At 43.4% G+C, this 21347-nt stretch overlaps 1 protein-coding gene across 1 annotated transcript in view; it reads left to right on the forward strand.

Annotated features, from left to right (window-relative positions):
- Positions 1 to 21347, forward strand: part of stim2b (stromal interaction molecule 2b) — a 59261-nt gene that overhangs the window by 9146 nt on the left and 28768 nt on the right. Inside the window, exon 2 of the mRNA XM_063469935.1 lies at positions 16594 to 16724. Coding sequence (XP_063326005.1) covers positions 16594 to 16724 — 131 coding nt within the window. The remainder of the gene's footprint in view (positions 1 to 16593; positions 16725 to 21347) is intronic.

The raw sequence follows: 21347 nt of genomic DNA on the forward strand, positions 1-21347 counted from the left end.
AAGATGTAGGTCACTGTACTCAGCTGTACAGTGTTTCCCGTTGCGAGTGGCCTACAGTAGCAGAACTGTGCCCTCTCCCATCCCACAGGGGGCTATTGTTGTCCCCCGGCACCACACTTCAAGGTGTTGATCCTCTAGCTGGCATTACATGAGCTGTTGGCTGGGTGACCCCTGTGTGACAGATGCAACAGGCATCACTACAAGCCAACAAGCAAAGAAAAAAAAAAGCACAAACACTGATGTGCATAGGCAAACGTGTAGGAAAACAAATTTCTAGGTTCCCCTTTTATATCTCACTTCCTCTGTTTTCTCCTGCTGTTGTCGTGTAGTGAGATTTAGACTGTAGTGAAATGGTTAGAGGCTTTACAGCAAACTCTAAAAAGCATCTGTTTTAACCTCAAAGCCAAACGCTTGCTTGTTCTGATTGACTTTACCTTAAAAATCCTCGTGAAACAACATGAAAGGCAGTTTCACCTCCATGCTTTCGAGAATAAAAGGCTGAGAGCCTCGTTCTATTATGGGACTGTGCTGTGATAATACTTGTCGCCTTAATACAGGAAGAGGTCAATGCTGTGACCTTCACAGATGCCTAAACTTGTCCCTGTAGTTTTCTCACCATTACAAGTTTTGCATGAAAAGTTTTTCATTATTTCATTGAAAAGTTACTGGTGGAAGTTACACACAGTTACTTCCTGTTTAGACCTGAAGAAGTTGGAGCCTTTATGCATTAGCAGCAGAGTTCCCAATAAAAAAAAATCAGTGTAAATGCATCTCTATATATATTTAAGAAGTATTTAAAGTTAGATATTGGACGTCAGAAGCACTCCCCTCTGATTTCAGGGACTTTCCCTCGGTGGAGGGCATGTGATGTGGTGGTGGCTTCGGCGCGAGGGGGCAAAGAGCGGTGTGGATTTCTTTGGTATGCTGCCCCCTCGCAAGTCTGCCTCCACCGACATTCGTGCTCTGACCTGTGCTCATAGCAAAAAATGATTCACAGTTAGAAACCAAGCGTAACGGGTAGACTTAGATGCAAATCTGGAAATCATACGGGTGCCTGCTTGAGCACCTTTCAGCTTTTATTTCTGCCATCTCTTGCTTCCTGTTTTCTCCACTATTACCCTAATCAGCCATAACATCACCTACTGGTGCCTCATGCTGTGTAGGCCCTCTGTCTTGCTGCGTGTTGCATGGATGGATTGTAAAATAGGAAGCACGGTCAAGCACCTCTGCAGCACCCTTTTGCTCTTTGAAGTATTTTAGCATCTTTTAGCTTGTTTTGGATTTTTCCTCCACTCTCACTGCTCTTATCAGCATTGTTTTATTATGCAACTTTATTATGTAAGATCGAAATCAAGTTTCTCCCACAACTCGAATAATAAAAGGTATAGAGTTCAAGCAAGCAGTTGAACTATGTTTTTACCCTTCATTTCTTGGTTGGGTCGTGCTAAGCTGGATGCTAATCTGTCTTGGCCTTACAAACGGCAGCATGTCCGGACTAACAGGTGACTTCTTTGGAGCCTATTTGGATTTCCTTTGATGTGGTCTGCGATGGCCCCAGTTCGTATTACACATCAAAGAGCTTGGTAGGAACTAAATCACTTACATGTGGTGGCTTCTTCTGGATCTACAGTACCAAATGGGTGAGTGGTTAGCTAGGGTGTAGGCCTTCAGTCAGTGTATTATTTGGTCTGAGACTGTTGCCTCTCTCTTTTGTTCTGAGAGGCGTGCAGTTTGTGTCAGACGAAACTGGCAAGCTGAGGCACGTGAGCGAGGAGTAGTAAGTGGTTATGCTGGTGTAACGAAAAACACATGGCTAGCTTCCTTAGTGTGATATCCAAGGTAGCCTTTTAGCCTTATAATTGCTGATGGCCAATATATTTGTTCTGTTGCCAGCCCTAATGCTCTGCAACATGTGTTATAGACGGTGTTTGTACTTAAAACTGAGGAATCGGCTGACAAACCAACTGAAGAAACCATGAAAGTTATTTTTTTTCTGCTTGAGATCACACTTTCCCCCACAGAACTCAAGGCATACAGTTTATATATCTGATAGGCCAGTATCAGGTGACGACTGGCTCTGTTTAGAAGTATATTCCTGCAAGTTAGAAATGCATCATGTAAAACAGCGTCAGGTTTGATGGCTGGCGTTTATCTGATGTGTTCAGTCAAGTCTGAGGACCTTGTGTCTTTGATCCAGTGATTATATTATAGTTTGATTGCTTATTCAGAGATTGGTGAGAGAGCTCAACTCATTTCCAGAGAAAGGAGTACTCCTCTCCTTTCCTGGAACAAGTGGGGTAAAAACAACAACGACTGTCAGTAATCTGCAGAAATTTTATCAGCTCAGAATTTGATAATCGGTACCTCCCCAGTAAATGTCAGATAACACGAAAAGAAATCAAATAGATAAACTCATTTTCACATACACCAAGTCCAGCTATGTGAATCAGATACTGGACCAGTGTCCTATGTTGAATCTATACTTTTAGTTTTGTCTGTGTGTTACACCACATGCAAAAACTCCGGCTCTTTATCCAAACTGGGAACGTGTGCTAAATAACTTTGCTGCTGTCTGCAGTGTCTCACTTATTCTTGGTGTCCGAACTTGCATCTGTATTTAGAAATGCTGAAGAAAGAGAAGAAAAAAAAGAGAGAGAAAAAAAAGTAAAACAATCAGAGTCCTGTCAGACAGGAAGGCAGAGGACATACACAGGATGCTGGCCGAGAGCCAAACCTGATGTCTGCTGTCAGATACAAATCTTCCAGCTGAGACATGGCCGCGCTGCTGCGGTGACAGAAGAGCCCCGCAGCATTAATCTGCCGCTTTTCAGAGTGAAACTAAAAGCGTGCGTGTCATTTTGCATCGTGCGTGCAAACCCTGCAGTTTATCAAAACAAACCAGCATTTAAGGTGGCTGTAAAACTTTTGAACAGGATGTTTCAGTGTTCCTTTCATTCACAATAATGTCACGTAAACTCCGTCTCATCCGAGCGTGTGCAATGGCCAAAGCTAAGTTGCAGGAATGTGAGCTCCGTCGAGATGAGGACGAGTATTGCACAGAGTGTTAAACTGCTGTATGTTACATTCAATTCAATTCAATTTTATTTATATAACGCCAAATCACAACAACAGTCGCCTCAAGGCACTTTATATTGTAAGGTAGACCCCACAATAATACATACAGAGAAAACCCAACAATCATATGACCCCCTATGAGCAAGCACTTTGGCGACAGTGGGAAGGAAAAACTCCCTTTTAATAGGAAGAAACCTCCGGCAGAACCAGGCTCAGGGAGGGGCGGGGCCATCTGCTGCGACCGGTTGGAGTGAGACTCATGCTCTTACATTGATGCCACACCTTTATTGAGCTCATCTTTACAAACAGGTGCTTGAGCTGAGTACATCGTGTTTGAATAAAACCACTAATGAATGCTCGATGTCAGTATTTACTTGTTTGTAGTGAAACATTTTACTCACTTGTGTACACACACCTGAGAATGGCTCGAATTTCCACGAGAAGTAACATGATGAAGGTGTTGGTGGAGCAAGGTTCTGGGGGCTTTCTGTGTGTAGTTTGCATGTTCTCCCTGGGATGGCGTGGGCTTCCTTTGGATACTCCAGCTTCCTGCGGCAGTCGCCCCAAGTCGTCCTTGTTAATTGGTTAATTGGTTATTCTAAATTGGTCGCAGGTGTGGATGTGGAGTTGCCCTGCGTTTTGCTCCGTGACAGCGGGGAAGGACTTCAGCCCACATGACCTTAAAGTTGGATCAGCTGTAAAAAATGGATGTATGTTTTTTTGAAATTAAGAAGACGATTAGGTCAGATCAGATGATTTTTTTTTTAGGTCTGATTATATCTGATTCTATTCTGGTGTGACTTAAAATCGGGTATCTAGATTTTCTCTCTGACTCTTTGTGAGCTCTGTATCTAAATTCCTCAGTTGATCGCTCAGCTTTGATCATCAGATTCTGGTGCTGTTTACTTGTGCAGATCTAGTTCTTTCTTGGTGTTATTTTGTTACATTAATTTTCTTTCTGTGATGAGGTCAGAGAACATGGTGTACCATACCTAAATGAAGTGCTTCTCAAAACTCCACTGGGAAAGTCTTAACCCCCAGTTTTCCATCCCTTAGGCCATGTCACAGACCCAGGAACACTTAATCCCAACTGGGATTATGCGGGATGCATCTTTTGCACGCTGGTGTGCACGACTTGGATCATTGTGATCGTTGTGATTGGTCACCTTATGCACACATTCTATGCTTCATCCGGGCAAACAGTCAACGTTATATCCAGAGGAGCGTGTCTGAAGCCGGGCCAGCTAATTAGGCCAGCGCTCGGCCTTTTGTCTTTTCCGTCTCTCCTTTTTTCTTTTCTTCTTCAGGCCGGCTCCATGTATCACACGTCTCGTGTTTGGGGCTGTTATTCAAACATTCCACGAACGCCGGGGCGCAAGTAGCGTCTCCTTTTCTGGAAGTTTTCCTCTAGTTTTCTTCCCCCCCTTTATCTGTCCTCTTTTTTTTGAGCTGTGACCTAAGCAGAGGATTACTGATGCCCATTAAGGTGGCTCATGTGGGTCCATCCCAAACATAAGTGGAAATGAGGTTCAGAAGGTCAAAGACAAAAGGTCTCCTCATCCATCTTATTGAATCAAAGATAAAAAAGTGAAAGTCTTTCGCAAAACTGAAGTTGCAGAGTGTACAGTGCTGTGCAAAAGTCTAGAGCCATTCCTCATTTCTTTATATATATATTTATATTTATATCTTGTGGAATAGAAGAAGTGTCGGCCTTAAAAAATTACCCACAGGAGATGAAACGTATCTGAAAGTCATGTCCTTGAGAAACAGGAAACAGACATCCAGGACCTGAAAGATGCATCTGGCCCTTCAGTTGATCCACTTACTGTTCATTGAAGCTTCCTCAGAAATTGTCTCAGTGGAAGTGTGGTTGTCAAGAAGCCATCATTAAAGAAAAGAAAACAGGAGAAAAGACGGAGGTAGGCCAAACTACACAAGAACTGCACTGAAAGTCAGTGACAACAGGTTTGATGACCTTCAGGCTGTGCTAAAGAACAAATGTGATCAACCCAAATATTGATTTTCAAGCTAATTAGAATTGCCATATATATTTCCATGTATGACTGCACATGCTTCAAAAAATCGCTGCGCTTATTTCCCATTTTCCAAGCAAAATATAAATAAATGACTTGTGGACGGTACTGTAGTTTTCTTCTGTGTTACTTTCAAACAACACTGGCTCTCGGTAGGCAAACAATGCCGCACAGCAATGCTAGTGACAAAAGAAAACAAAACAGAAGAGCTTTATTGTACCAAAAACAAAAAAATAGACTTTATTTAAAAGATGGATGTGTCCGCTGAGTTTAAAAAGTAAAATCTGCATTATATCTAGTGGCCAAGCTTGATTGCATAGACATCTATATTAATAACAATGGTACTGGTCGCTCGATTTGTGAGAACAGGAAACACTTTCCTGATGAGCTTATGTTCCCTAATGCTAGTTTTAAGTCTTGTTAAATACAACATTATATTAATTTGGCAAATTATCTCATTTAGAGTGAAAAGACAATGAAGTAGGGTTTGCTTCACGGCTGTCTTGTGGGGTTTTTTTTACTCAAATTCACCTTTTTATGATGTTTGAACCATGATGGCGACGACCTAAACTCTCAGCTGGCGTCTTAAGAATGGAGCTCCACAAACCAGTAGGTGATGTCACGATCTCTGTGTCCATCTTTTATGTACAGTCTGCTCAGTCAGTCTGCAGATGTGCATGTTGGAGTTTTGCACTTGCGGCATTGCTTCACTGCACCCATGCTTATCCACCTCCACCTGTGTATTGCACCATCTTTTGTTTCCATTGCTTCGTGCGGGTGGATCGAGCTGCGGTTCAGACATGTTAAACGCCTTTAGCCGGGACAGCGTGGAGCTTAGTGTGAGGTTTTCCAAGAATTCGTCGAGGCTACATGTGTAACTCCTTTTTTGTGTAAGCAGCTCGTGAACAATCCGAGTCATCCTTAAAAAAAAAAGAAAGAAAAAGCTTGTCACTCACTTGTCACTCCGTACCGGGAAACGAGTTAATTATACATTCATGTGTGGCACTTTACTTTGTGTTTGTCTGCCATGCCCAAGGCACCCACAGGAATGTGAAGGCACACCTGTCAACAAAACATCAGCTCAAACATAACAAAAGCCTCAGAGCCTGAGAAATAAATATTGCTCTTACTTTGCCAGGGGAAAAAAAAGTAGTAGAGAGAAAGTCTTGTTTAATTATGGTATCTAGTTTATTGTTTATCCGATTCATTCCCCTCCTGCTGGCCAAATCTCAATTTTAAAGTGCTTGTTGAGTAAGAGAGGTAGGTTTTTAAGTGCATGTCTGCGATGCGTTCATTTTAACAGCTTGTGCAATGAGAGAGTAACACACGAATACTTTCTGTATCTTGTTTCTTCCTCTTAACTAACCTCCTCTCTTCCTCTATCTGGACTAGTGGGTGGCATTTGTAGGCAGCTAATGATATTTGTGTCTTATTAATGGCTGCTGATGAGCTGAAATGGTAGACTCTCCAGAAGCTTTATTTACTTGCCTTTAATACTGACCCGTCAGCTTGACTTATGACACTGCCATATGGGCAGTGGATACAGGGGACATGCCTGGTACACACTGACATCACATTGCTCCTTGCTTTTATACATTTTGAGCTTCTAATAGGTGTGTTTACCTGTGCACAAAAATACATGGTAATAAAAGGGTTCGCAGGGCGGGGTCAGACATAAGGAGGCGCCCCTTGCAAGCAAGCAAAGGCTGCCTGCAGAAGTTCACAGCTGCACAAGACATTAATAAAATAGAGGAACTTATAAGGGTATTCTTAACATGTCATTTATCATCCACATGGTCAAGGCATGCATCGTAAATGTGTGAAAGCTGATAAGAGTTTGGTACGTTGCCAGCGGATCAGCTGAAATTGCCGTAGCAGGTTTCTGTACGGAGGAAGGTGCATGCATGCACTTAACAGAATGGCCAGAGAGCCGAGCGACACCCAAGCAGGAGGTCACCTGAACTCGTTTTGTAACTGGTGTTGTTAACGCTGGAGCAACGGGGTCATGTACATGTAGCGAAATATGAGAGCAGAAAGAAACTGGTTAAGCAAGACTTATGCTGAAGTGTCCACGAGCAAGATGGGTGTCCACGCAGGCTGTGGGGAAGCTGGCTTTCTCCTGGAAATCAAAATTATGAGAGGGTTTTATTTCATTGTTCTCCAGTCTATCTGGGATCTTTTTGGGTCAAAATAACAGAAATATATATTTTTAAAAAAACATGTTTCCTGGGAAAAAAAGTGAAATCCAAACTCCACCAGTTGCCCCATCCTGATATTCTGCTAGCTTATCTACAGAAGCTCCAGTAAATGTTATCTACATCTGAATTTATTGACTCAGTTGCAGAGTGGTGATATCTTGCAGACAAACAAACCTTATGTTTACACTCAGTGTTTCCCATCAAATGTTGTTTGTATTCTTGAAGCCCTACAGACAATTATCCCCCCTGTTTTTCAGTGTCTTACTCTCTCCTTAGTTGCCTTTCTTTGTAAAAGTGTTTGCACTTTATTGAGGTTAAGTTCACATTTATTGAACAGTTTCTATATTTGGAAATTGATCGTAACTTTTGCATCATCGCTGACACACTTGACGATTTTAAATCACGTATATTTAAATGTTCTTCTTAAATTTTCTTTCTTCTTTGGGATTGTTAGTAAATGGTTAAAGGTGCTTTAAAATGAAACAGCAAACTGCAATTTTGGGCATCCAAGTAAAAAAAAATTTGCACTTAATTTAGTGCAGCGTGTAGTACGGGTGGGACCAAATCAATCATTATATTGTGTCGCTTCCTTTTGCACTATATTAAAAATACGCTGGTGGCAACTATCATTATTAAAACATGGAGCTATTTCACTCATCAGAACCACTGTTATTGTCATGGTCCTGAGTCTATGGACTCAGTGGTTTTAGTTTTGATTATTATCTTATGTTTCAGGTTAATTCTTGTTAGGATTTCCTTGTTCTTAGGTTTGGTTTCTGTTTTGTATTCTGAGCTCCTTCTGTTCTGCGTCTCTGTGCCTGCCCTGGTCCCACGTCTCTGTGTTCCTTCCCTGTTGCCATGTCTGATGTCTTGTTTTAAGCTCTTGTCTCTGCATACCTGTTGTATTTCCTGTTTTACTTTGACAGTCCCTGTCCTCTGTGTAGTGTGTCTGGTTTTGCTTCGCTTTGTCTCGTCAGCTCTGATTTCTCCCAGCTGTGTTTCCCACCTGTCTCCCATTCCCTGATTGCTCCTGTGTGTATATAAGCCCCGTGTTTTCTTCTGCTTGTTACTGGTCCGTCTGTGTTACCTCCATGTGTTCCACCCTGTATGTTTTCCTGTGAGTTATGCTTTCAGATTTGTTGGTTAGATTGTCCCAGTTTAGGTTTGTTCTTAGTTTCCACCTGTCCCATCTCTGCTCTGTCTGAATTATCACCTCATGTAAATAAAGCTCACTCATTGCATCGTCAGTGCCTGCGATTGGGTCCTTTTCCCTTTAACCCCACATGACTGCTGCCTGCAGCAGTGACAGTTATATCATTTATAGCCCAACTGATGTAAGACTTTTAACACCAATGCTGATATTTTGGTGATTTTTTTTTTTGGCCAACTGGGAAGTTGTCCCCTGGTGGACAAACGATGCAACATCAACAATCATAACATGGTTGAAGGGTGTTTCTCCTGTCTCTTCTTTACCTTAATCTTTATGTATCGGCCATTATACGTACTGATAAATTGTCATATCGGCCACTGAATCGGGCTCTTTCTATGACTCTTATCAGCAAAATTAACCGAAAGGGGACAAAAGTTTAACTAAGTCACAGCACAGAAGAAATTCACAGGGGGATGATGTGCAACCTGAGAGCTGAGGTATGACCTGGCAGTAATGAAACTGAACAATGATAAAGACACACTGACGTGAATAAATACATCATTAATGCTGTTCTCGTATGTTAATACTATTTAATCTCATGTTACACAGATACTGTGATGTGTCGTAGATGATTGCTGTGTCGTGTTACAGTTATTGTGGGCAGTGCGTCCTGAGATGCTCATATTGTTAGTTACTGCGTGATTCTCATGCTCACAATAAGGTAAGCAGGGAGCTGGACTCGTGCTCTTTTTCAGCTGTGCTTGACACAGCACAAGCTTCACGTGACTGGAGGGCAGGGTGGCTCACTCGGGTATAAAGTGGATGCAGGTTTATGCTAATTCAGATTTTGCCAGGTTATTATCACAGAAGTATCTGCTGTAGTTGTTTAGGGAGTCATATTCTATGACTTATCATTCACCTCTAGTAGTTGCATGCAACGCAAAGTGTTGGCCTTGCAGTAAGGCGCAGTTTAGGCAAACATTTTAACTAAATGTGTCTCAGTTAGGTTTATTAGCGTCTCCTCAGCCTTTGTCATCTGAGTATCTGAGATGACAGGAGGCTGCGACGTGAAGAGGTGCACAAGTGAGCTCGCTCTCGTCTGCTTTAGCACGCGCCATGTTTGCTCTCAAGCCTCCTTCCCCGTTACTTGATTGCGCCATTCAGACACATCGCTGTCTGCTTGAATAAGCCTTGGCCGAGATGTGTGTCTGTACTCCAGAGAGAAAGGGAGGCGTCAGCGTGTGAGCGCAGGACGTGGCTGAGGACGCCGAAAAATCTCAAGCAGTTTGTGGGAAAGAAGAGGCCGCTTCAGCCCCCCTTTGGCTCCCCAGAGTCAAATGTCAGGCCCATCACGTCCTGCTATCTTAATTCCCCATTGCCTCTGCACACACCCAACCAGCTCCCAGATACTCTTACACTGAATCTTGGCTTCCTCATCCAAGACCGGGTTTGACCTGTCTCTCAGGTAGAGATCTCACTCTGGGCTACGAGGTGCTGACGTGACGCACCGCTGGTACTCTGAGCCCACTCCTGTGTAACTGAACTAAAGCCTGTCTGCAGAGATGAGAAGTGTAAGAACTAAATATTGATTGTTATGTATTTCACATGTTTTAAGTGTAATCCTCAAGGGCTTAAAGGGCCATGTTGTGATATGCAGTCTGGTCCGTGTATAAGCAGACACTCTCTATTAGCTCCCCTTCTTTACATCAGCCTCTCGTCCTTATTTATTTGTCAAGAAATCTGCAGCTCTCTGCCAGATCCACATCTTCAGTGAAAACAAATGTGTGTGTTTAGAGCTACGATATCTTAAGACAGCCAGGCGCTTCATTTTTTTTGGCAAACGCTGCTTAAACAGTGGATTTGTGGGTGACTATTTTAAGCTGTGGAATCAAACACACTATGACAGCTGCACAAAGATGTATGTGGGATTGACTCAAATCAAGTGGTGCAGCGCTGTGACTCATTTTTTTTTTTTTTTTTTGTGCAACGATAGAGGTCAATGGGACAGATGAGTAATACTTATAGCCATTATAGCTGAGGCATTATTTGGAACTGCATGTGAGGATGCAAGGTGGTCTGAATTGGACAGATCGGGCGTTGAACAGACGTTTTTCAGACTTTATGTCTGACTGAGCCAGTTTTAAGAATAGATTCTGTACAGGCCGCGTGTCCTGCCTCCTATAGACTCCACCTGGATTTCCAGTATGGGGAAAATGTCTTACACATGAAGTTTTCTGCAGTGAGGATGATTTCAGACCACGCCTGGACCCTTTTCACTCTGATTTAGTCCAAAAGCATCAGGCGAAAACAGCTTTTGTTAAGATTTGCTATTCACACAATGCTCAGTAGGTTATAAAAGTAGCTATCTTGATGGATCGTGTGCATTAATAGAGAACAAACTCCTGCCTCTGCACTGATCTCAGGTGAATAAAAGCATAGGAGAACAGAAAGGCTTGTCAAAGCTCTCATATTAGCACATGAAAAGATTACAGGGGCTTAAAGATCAGCGAGTAAAGCTGTTTTTATTTTTTCTGTAGGAGACATGTTTGTCTAACATTTGAACAGACCACACACCCAGAATTCAGCGGGATGAGGTCGGGCGCATCGATTCGAGCGTTTAAACACAAAAGGCCAAATGTCACAGGGATCGAGTTCAAGGAAGTTCCCACCTCACCCCACAGCTCCCACGGCAAACACATCGAACATCACAATCACACACTCCTCTCTGTCTGCTTCTCCCGCCACTGACTTCACATGTTTTTTTGTCAACATGAAACAACACCCTGTTAATGTCATGCATATAGCGAGCAGGGAAAAAAAGGTGTTGGAAAATCACTTTAAAGCGAGCAGCTGACAGATAAATGCTTTAGCTATCAAGTTCTTTTGAAGTACCCCCCCACACACCCACCCACCCCCACGGTGACAGCTTGCACACATTTTGTGAGTTATATCAAAGCAAATTACTGTACAGCCGCTTTCCTGCTCATCTGTGTTTGTGTGTGCTTAACATCTGTGTGTGTTTGAGCATGGGAGACCTCTGCCATTGTTGAGCGTTTACATCCTGACAGCCGGGAGCCTGATAGGTTAAAAATAACCCAGAGCTTTCCAATTTTGTCATCTTTCGGGACCGCTTGTCCCGGCTGTTTTTAATTTGAATTTTTTTTTAGCAAGCGTCCCCCCGGAACGCTCAGGGGGGTCACCAATGGCCACTTCCCGTCACATGGTTTCTCATTGTAGTGCTAACAACTATCCTCAAACGTACTCAGAAATAGGGAAGAAAAGGCCTGCGCTGTCACATTTCTGGATATCTCAGCAGGTGGGATAGCTTAAATCCTGAGTGTGAATGACAGCTTTTTTAAATTTCTTCTTTTGTTTTATCTTGGAAGCATCTTTTACTTTATGCAGGGGACAGAATTAGGCCAGTAGTACTTATAGAGGGAATGAAAACCAACATCACAGACAGTAAAAGGGTGCTGCTGTCAGTTCCGACATTCCTGTAAAAGAAAGAATTCCGGCTAAACCGCGGCTCGTGTTTTGCTTCTTTCTCTGCATATAAAAGTCAAGTCTTTTTGGGTTCCTTTAAATAACCAAACAGCAAACTAGATGTGCATGCTATGCAAACAGCAGACTATGTAAACTTTTCTGGCAAGCTAAGCAAATGCATTATGTAACTTGTTCTGGAGCATCAGATGGCTTTTGACCGAGCACAGGCGCACAGACGCTGCCGAAACGAGGCTTATCTAAAGCAGCCTCGTTCACACTGATATTACTTCCTGTCACTGACAGATACGCTTCTTCATCTACTGTCTTTGTTATGGGGACGGAAGTGGTTTGGAGTATTTTGTGGTTCTCTTTGTTCCTGTTTTTTTTACACGGCCTTTAGGGGAATCCTAGTAAAGTCCAGTTCCTGATTGGTGCACACCGTGTTGTCAGAAAGAAAGTTGCAAGTGATTTTTCTATTTGGAGCACATCAGTCAAAACAAAAGTTCAGTTCAAGTTTGCCCAGCCCTGTCACTGTATCGTGTTGAGAGGTGGAGATTTTAAAGCCTCTGTGGTTTCACTCCCTCAAACCAGTCCGCTGTATCTGTTTGCACAAGAACAAATGATCACGGTGTTATCTAACCTCTGGCGGCGTATCGCTCCCTTCTGCCAATCGTGAGGCCACTCGCAGCCCTCTGCCAGTGCTGGTTCCTTCGCTCGACACGTTCATCCATACCCAGTGTCCTCTCATCCAAACTTAGCCCCGGGCATGCGTCCAATCAAATGCCTCTCTTTGCTTCTTCTGTAGATTGCCAAGTGGCAGTTCTATAACTAACGTGTCAAGTCTGGCTTTAGTAAACAGATCTGACATCAAAAACCCACAGAAAATATCACATGGCTGCCTGCGAGATGTACATGCTCATCAGGGTGCTTTAAAAAAGTGGAACCTGCAGTTCTAATGGGGCGAGTTCACGCAAACATACACGCCTTTCCTCTGGTCTCGCAAGTGTTTATGAAGCGGCATTAATGTGTTAGTGAGTTATTGTCACAAAGGTGGCTTTCTTTTAACCGGCTTGACTGCGATGGGAACCTGTGCTGAACGCAGCCTGCTCCAGGGCAGGTTATGTAATTAGTCAGAAGCTGCATTTTTCTGTTTCTGTGAACGCGATCCAAGCGCACCACAATTTTTTTTCAGCTGAGAGAAAACATTTTGGATGAAATTCTGCAGAAAGCACATGAATGCGCTCACCAGACACTTTGTTAGGTACATGTTTCTGGTGCAGGATTGGGCCCTTTTTGCCTCCAGAGCTGCTTTAATTCTTTATGGCACAGATTCAAAAAGGTGCTGGAAACATTCCTGAGAGATTTTGCTCCATATTCACATGACAGCGTCACACAGCTGCTGCAGATTTGTCCGTTTCACATCCATGATTCGAATCTTTCGTTCCACCTCGTTCCCTAAGGTGTTCTAGTTGATAGAGATCTGGTGACTGTGGAGGCCATTTGAGTACAGAGTACAGGTACATTGTCATGTTCAACAAAACAGTTTGCGATGAGCTGAGCTTTGTGGCATGGTGTGTTATCCTGCTGGAAGCAGCCATCAAAAGATGGGCACACTGTGGTCATAAAAGGATGGACATGGTCAGCAGCAACACTCAGGCAGGCGAACGTGTTTAAATGATACTCAGTTCACAGCAGAGGACCCAAAGTGTGCCAAGAAATATCCCTCACACCTCCAAGACCAGCCTGAACTGCTGATATGAGGCAAGTTGAATCCATGCTTTCACGTTGTTTACGCCATATTCTGACACTACCACCTGAATGGCCCAGCAGAAGTTGAGACCATGCGAACTGTAGCCTCATGTTACTGGCGTGGTCTTCTGATCCTGTACCCCATCTGCTTCAAGCTTCAATGTGTTGTGCTTTCAGAAGGCTCTTCCGTACTTTGCTTGTAACAAGTGGTTTGTTTTTTTTTTAGTTACTGTTCTCTTCCTGTGTGTGTGTGTGTGTGTGTGTGTGTGTGTGTGTGTGTGTGTGTGTGTGTGTGTGTGTGTGTGTGTGTGTGTGTGTGTGTGTGTGTGTGTGTGAAAATCTCAGTCCAGCCTGCCTAGCACCAACAACCAAAGCCACTTAAATTTCCTTTCTTTGTCATTCTGATGCTTGGTTTGGTCGTCTTGACGATTCCTACATGTCTAGATGAGCTGGTGCCACATGATTGGCTGATTAAATACTTGCGCTAAGGAGCAGCTGAAGAGGAGTACCTAATTGCCAGTGAGGGAATGTAAAGTGAATTAAAAAAGTGAATTAACTTCCGCGTCTCCTGCAGTGTGAGCTCTAAATTTACTTGTTGAGCTTCATGTTTAAATGGATCCAGTTTAGCAGATCTACTGTGCAGCAGCATTAAATGTGCATTTAGTGGTGAAATAAATATTTTAACTCGTGAACTGACAGCATTTTCCCCTCTGGCATTTCTCTCGTCTTTTTGCTGTTAGCATTTTTTGATATTCTCATAACTCTCCGTGAGCCATTCCTCTGATGTAGGCGGGACTCGGTCCGTTCATTTTGTGCAGAACAAGAGTCAAATGATGCATCAAACACCAACACCCTCTTTTGTATGAGCACACAGCCTGAAGGGTTAACTAAAAAAGCTGAAAACCTTGTCATGATACTCATTATCCCCGACTGAGTTTCCAGACTTTGTCAAGCTGTCTGTGTCAAACACTCTTTGCAGTTCGTGCTTTTTAACTATTTGCTGTACACTGATTTAGTTCGAGTTTCCCAGCTGCAGAGATTTCCATCTTCCCTTGGCTATAGTGGAACAAGTTGGCTCCTGTGGCACTCAAAATGCAAGAAGTACGTTTGAAAAGCTCAGCAGCAATTCCTCTTAAGAAATCACGCCCTTGTTAACAATCAGATAAAACTCAGAAACCTCACGGGTGTTTTCACGTACACCAGGTACTATTTTTCTTTCTGCCGAGCTACACCTGCAACCCGCATCGCCTAGCAGAAAGACACGTGCATCTACCCATGACGAGAAGCTCGTGACAGCGTGACGAGACGAGATGTTTGCGTGGGATGTTTTTCTTTTCTTAAACGTGCTGAACATGTAACATCTTTACTGACCGGCTGACACGCTTTCACATGTCGACTGATTCTTGTCCTAGCGTTAAAAATAAAGAAGACTTTTGAACTTGTGCTTCACGCCTTGAGAACATTGCTACAGTTTGTGCATGCGTTTTCCTTTTTTGGTCGTCGGGTAAATGCACGGAGCAATTAAACATTCAAAATGAATCATTTTCGAGGTGTGCGGTTGTCCGAGTTGCCCAGCTGTGCATTCAAAAGCAGCGTGTCCATTGGCTCACAGGGAAGAGCTATTATTAGCCGTATAATGTGATTTCTAACCGCCTCTTGTTTGCATTCTGTGAAGCCGTTGCGGTGGCGGTCGTGTACATGCACTCGGAAACGCCGCCTGTTGCCAAGAACACTTAAAAACCTGATGCATGTGTTTGGGTGTGTGTCTGTCTCGCTGTTGTATTGTTGGCCTTCAGTGCTGTGTAGCTCTATAAACAGCAGGGAGCATCATCATTTGTTAGGCCTTGACTTGGATTCAGTTGTTTTTTTACAATCTAAGTGTTTTAAAAAAATGCTCTGTCTTTGTGGTTTACAGAGGGATGTCTTTGCACTTGTGATGTATGCATTTGTCTTTTTTTTGTGCGCTTGTTCACGAGCCGTGGTTTCTGTGGTTGTACACATCTGCCTCTGTGTGTGTGGTTTTGTGGCTCCATTGAGACAGTTTGGCTCATAGCCAGCTCAAACTGTCCATCGCTAGGAAGGCTGGAAGTAATGGGCTCATTTCCCCCTTTGGGACGGGACAGGGCTGAATAAAAACAAGAGACAGAGGGGGAATGTCTGGGGACGCTGCAGGAATGATAACAGCACGCGACAGAGTCCGGCAGGACCGCCGATTTGCCTGCGTGCTGCTGTGACAAAAACACAGAGACGCTTTGGACATCGTCACCTCAGCGTTTGTAATAATTGAGCTATCGAAGTCTTTAATTAAACAAACACTAATGAGCACGTGGGGGATTCTCCTGTAGTGCGCTTTCACGTCGCGTGTCCATTTCAAACACGAAAGTGGAGCTGATTTTAATAAATGCCTGGAGCGTGGGTGTGGTCGGGACTGTGAGAGCAGGTGACACCATGTAAACACATGCTGTCAGAGACTTTATTATCATAACCCTGCATTAGCATATCACCGCATACCCATCCAGCTACATCTTAAGCTTCTTTGTTTCATAACCAGTCAGCAAATAAAATCTAAATGCTATAAGAACGTCGTTCCTCTCTGAGAATATAAAAATAACCGCCCGGTCTCTGTTCGCTCTTTTTTACTACATGACATCCCGGTGTGCTCTTTGTTTTGTTGGCACTGTAACCTACATTCTGCTGCATGTGCTGTCTCCATGTGCCAAGTATGCAGCGAGTGAGCAACATAGCAGAAATTCCTTGAAAGCCTGGGTAGCGTTTAGTAGAGCTGGTTTTACGAATGCTCGCAGGTGTACCTTTCACCTGTTTATACTCAGACGAGAGTACAGCTTTTGTTAATCTCAAACTTTCCCTTCTCATCTCTATTTTTCTGTTTTGTTTTGTTCTGCAGACCCCTGTCTCATAGTGATGCCGCCGTGCATGGGCGAGGCCGACCGCTTCAGTTTGGAGGCGTTGCGACACATCCACAAACAGCTGGACGATGACAACGACGGGGGGATAGAGGTCAACGAGAGCGTGGAGGTGAGCTCGGGGCATACACTTTTGTGATTCGGGCGGTTACGATGAATCTCAGAAGATGAGTAAGCAGAAAGTGAGCTATGAAGAGGGCGAAGAGTTGAAAGGTGGCAGGTCCAGATGACATACCTGTGGAGGTTTGGAGGTGACGCGGAGAGAGGGCAGTGGACTCGACCAGATCGTTTAACACAGCTGATCTGTACTAACTACAGAGGGATAAGGGTGATGACGTGAAGCTGCAAGGGTGGAGGTAGCGAAGGTGGATGAATTATAATACCTGGGGTAACCCATCCAAAGCAGCGGACAGTTCACTAGACAGGTGGACATGAGAATTCAGAAAGGGTGCAGCAGGTGGAGATGAGTGTCAGGGGTGATTTGTGACAGAGGGTAAGCAGCAGGAGTGAAGGGGAAGGTTTAAAGGGACAGCTCAGGCTGAGGATGTTGGAGACAACGTTGGAGATGTGAGGCTGAGATTGTTTGCACGTGTGCAGTGGTGGGATAGTGGATATATTGGACAAGGGGTGTTAAAGATGGAGGTGTCAGGCAGAAGGTAAAGAGGAAGACCACAGAGGAGATTCATGGATGTAGTGAAGGAGGACATGCAGAGCGTTGGTGCGACAGAGGAGGATGTTAGGGTTTGGCTGAGGTGGAGCCAGATGATCCGCTGTGTCCCATAAGTGTAGGTGAGCTGTTCCACACAGTCATAGTGAAAACATTTGATTTACAACAGGTTGAGTCCTAGTCTCCATCTTCTTTTTATATATTTTGTCCTCAGCACATCTCCTTTACTAAAATAATAAAAAAAATCCAGTTTTCTGATTCAATTACTGCTTTGCTGTAACTTTTGTGACCTCTCTGACTATAAAGTAATATGGCAGGAGCTAGGCTGATAACAATGAAAACACATTTTATAGCACAATAAGCTGCTGCGGTTACACAATTATTATACCTAATTTGCATTTCTGTGAAGAAGATTTCACAAAGTGTATTTTGCCCTCTGAAACACACCCTGTTGTTTAACAGGCCACCCAAATGGTTAAAATTGACCTATTTTTATAAATGCAACTTGCTCCAACTGATTACTGAAAGCTGGCAAATCTGAGTAAATGTTTAGTTTACAAAGCTAAGAGTGAATAAAAGCTTGTGGCATTGGATCAGTCAAAGGCAATAAGTCATCAGAGGAGACGGCCAAGTCAGCATTCCTAACATAGAGACACATCATCAAAGACGCACACGACTCTTTACTTACAGTTTCATACGACTTGTGATGTGATTTATCGTTAAACATGTTAAAACTGTTCATATTTATAGTTTTATCGAGAGTGTGCGATGACTCTTTTTGCTTTTTGAGGTTAAACTAAAAGCGTTTAGAGCTCCAGAAAGTCGTTTGGAAAAGTTTTACTTCTGAGTAAATAAGCTGATGCTCCGGATAGTTGAAGAGGTGAAAGTATCACCAGTACTGTAGTGTGTGTTTATGCATGGATGGTGTGTGTGCAGGAGGGTATGGCTGACATCTGAGATCACGCTGACCTGGTGTGCCCTGTGGGTCTCTTGGTAATCAGCCACCTCCTTACATTCAAAAGCAACCACTTGGGACTGCAGTCACATTTTCTGTGCGTGTGTGTGTGCATGTGTGTGTGTGTGTGCATGTGTGTGTGCATGTGTGTTTGCTGGCAGAGACGTTTTTAACTGCCTGAGAAGTGCTGGTGTGAGAAACCGTTTATACCCCACAGCCCTGCGGTGGCGCCTCAGTAAAGGGCCGGATGCTGTGTGAATCCAGTCTAAAGACCTCCGAGGGCTGGAGTGTCGGAACTGGACCTCAGCCCACACGGAGGAGCTGTGTGTCCGTCTGTGTGTGGATTACAGACGCCTGCGTGTACAGTATATGAGTGTGATACTGAATGTCACCATGCTTAGTATCACCTTTTGGCTCAGTAAAGGCAGTGGCTGATCGTTTCTTTCATGTTGTTTTTGGCTGTTTATTTGTTACCTAATATTTTCGAACCTTTCCTCTGGTCTCCTGAGATGTATGGAGCCGGGTTTCAAAGCAGGGCAGATTTTTATTTTATCAAATTAGTGGCTGTCCATCAGTTGGCTCTATGAAAGACGAGCAGGAGACTGTGACTGAAAAAAGTGACTTGTCTTTTTTCGGCCTCATCAAAATCCGGCTCACATCACGTTCTGACCTTTATGACCACAGACGCACTGGACGCGTAAAATATTTTATACATCAAAAATATTTTTCATACAAAGAGCATTTATTTTTTCAAATCGAGCGAGGTTTTTCCAATTTTTCAAATCCAAATCAACAAATCTGACCAATCAGACCACTGCAGAACCAAGTTAGTTGGTGCTTTACAAAGGTAAAACAGTGCAGTAGTGCAGGTAAATGAGAAAATATAGTACTCATTGCAATTCTTATTCTGAGAGCACAAGTCCATTCACACAAACAACTGTGGCTACATGGACTGAATCTTAGGCTACATCTACACTAATCTGAGTTTTTTAAATGGACTAACAATGAGGTGGATTTGTTGCTGCGAGTAACACAAAAGTACAAAGTTGCAAAAGCGAGTGAGAATTAAGGAATTTGAAGAAAAGCTATCTGGAGCATGTACAAACTGTCATTAATCTTTAATAGGGCTGTCAAGATTCAGAGCAAACAAAACAACTGCTGTATAATGCCCTCTTTCATCTTAGTTTAATTGGTCACATGACTGCATCACATGACTAAAATGCATTGCTTTAAAAAGTCTCTGTTTACGCAGTCCACACTGCGCTGCGAAAACGGCATTTTCAAATGTATTCACTTTGGAGAGCATTTTCAAAAAGCTCCATTTTCCTTGACCAAAAACGCCGTCTCAGTGTGGACGGTGTGTGCTTTCAAACGAAAATGTATTAGTGTGGACATGGCCTTATGTAACGCTTTTCTATTCAGTTGAGCACTCCAAGTGTTTTCCTACTACAGGTCTCACTCACACATTCAGAAATCACTTTTATCTATCCCTCAGAGCTTTCCAGCATTTACACACACACTCACGCTTTGATGGAAGCATTGGGGGCAACTTGGCGTTCAGTACCTTGCCCAAGGATACTTGAGTATGTGGACTGTGGGAGTCTGGGATCAATCCACTGATCTTCCAGTTGGCAGACAACACGCTTTACTGTCTGAGCAGCACTAGCTAGTGTACTCATAAGCACCAGAAAGCTGGTTACTCAATGGGAGGGACCACTAAGAAATTTCAGCCACTCATCGGAAGCTGACAGGAGTAGCAGTGTGGTCTTCTGCTGCTCCTGTCAGCTCCTGCTTCAAGATTCAACATGTTGTGGGATCGATGTCTGTAAACCCTACAGGTGACTGTGTGGGAAAAGCCAAGCAGCAGATGAGGAGTTGATGAATTACCCAGACCAGACCACTTGGCGCCAACAACCACTTGCTTAAATAATCTTAATTACTTATTTTGATGCTCAGTTTGAATTACAGCATGTCGTCTTCCCCATGTCTACATGCCTAAATGCACCGAGTTGCAGGAAACCGGCTGATTAGATATAAAAGTGAGCAGGTGTACCTAATAAAGAGTCCAGGGACTGCCGTGTGCTAAATAAATGTGCACCCAGAGAAGGAAGTGAGACACAGTGTTTGTGTTTTTCAAAGTTTGGTCTGGTCCGGCAGATTGCTCTGCAGTGAGTGGGGCCGACAGGGCCGAGCCTTTAACCTCAGCCTACACAAAAACACACTGCAGGATCATAGGCTGCTCTCAGGCTTATATAGGCTTAGTAGGCACGGATGTAGCGCTATTAATGACGCACAATGTTAAGTTGTGACTTGTTTCGTAGGTTATGTATCCACAGCTCCCACAGTGGAAGTTTAATATACATTTATATAAGTGACTGCGCAACAGGACAAAAGAATCTGTAACTTTTAAGGTGGAATTTTTACCTGTGTGTCTCTCAGTGAGTCAACATCATGAGTAATTAAAACGTGAATGACATTCAGCTGGATCATGGTAACTCCATGTTAGTTATTTCCTGAGAAGGACGGCAACCCCACGTGTGCCCCAGTGATCCCACAAAACCTTTAAAATGTAATCTAAAATTCAGATGTGAAATAGTAACTATGTAATAATAATGAAATTCTGTGTGTCTTTTGGATCTTGTTGTTAGTTTTTCTGAAATATTTATGATGAACTGAAGCCTGGTAAGTCTGTATTCATGCAAAAGGGATTAGAAAGAGAGCTCTTAATGTAATAAATGGTAATTAATACAACTGTATTTATGATGTGAAAGTTTGGTTTAGGGGTTTGTGGGCTACGGTTAGCCATTCGATCCCCTTTTGTGGCATGTGGGACGACTGGTCGCATTATACCAGCAGTTTGATTTACAGTCAGGCTCTTTCTAGCAGTGATGAGCTGAAAGGAGTGACACAGTTAAGAGGCAGACTGACGTGTGGGGTCAGCTCACATCTGGCCTTTGGCAATCAAGACCTAATCACACTCTTGCCCCTTTGCCACCTGGCTGACACCCTACACCCTCTGTGGCACTTCCTCCTTTCCCTCTTTCCCGCTACCTTTATCCCAGTAAGTTGACATTTATCATGTCATGACCACGAGCATGATATTTGTTTTTCAT

Source organism: Pelmatolapia mariae, linkage group LG3_W (genome assembly GCF_036321145.2).
Source record: "Pelmatolapia mariae isolate MD_Pm_ZW linkage group LG3_W, Pm_UMD_F_2, whole genome shotgun sequence".
Classification (NCBI taxonomy): domain Eukaryota; kingdom Metazoa; phylum Chordata; class Actinopteri; order Cichliformes; family Cichlidae; genus Pelmatolapia; species Pelmatolapia mariae.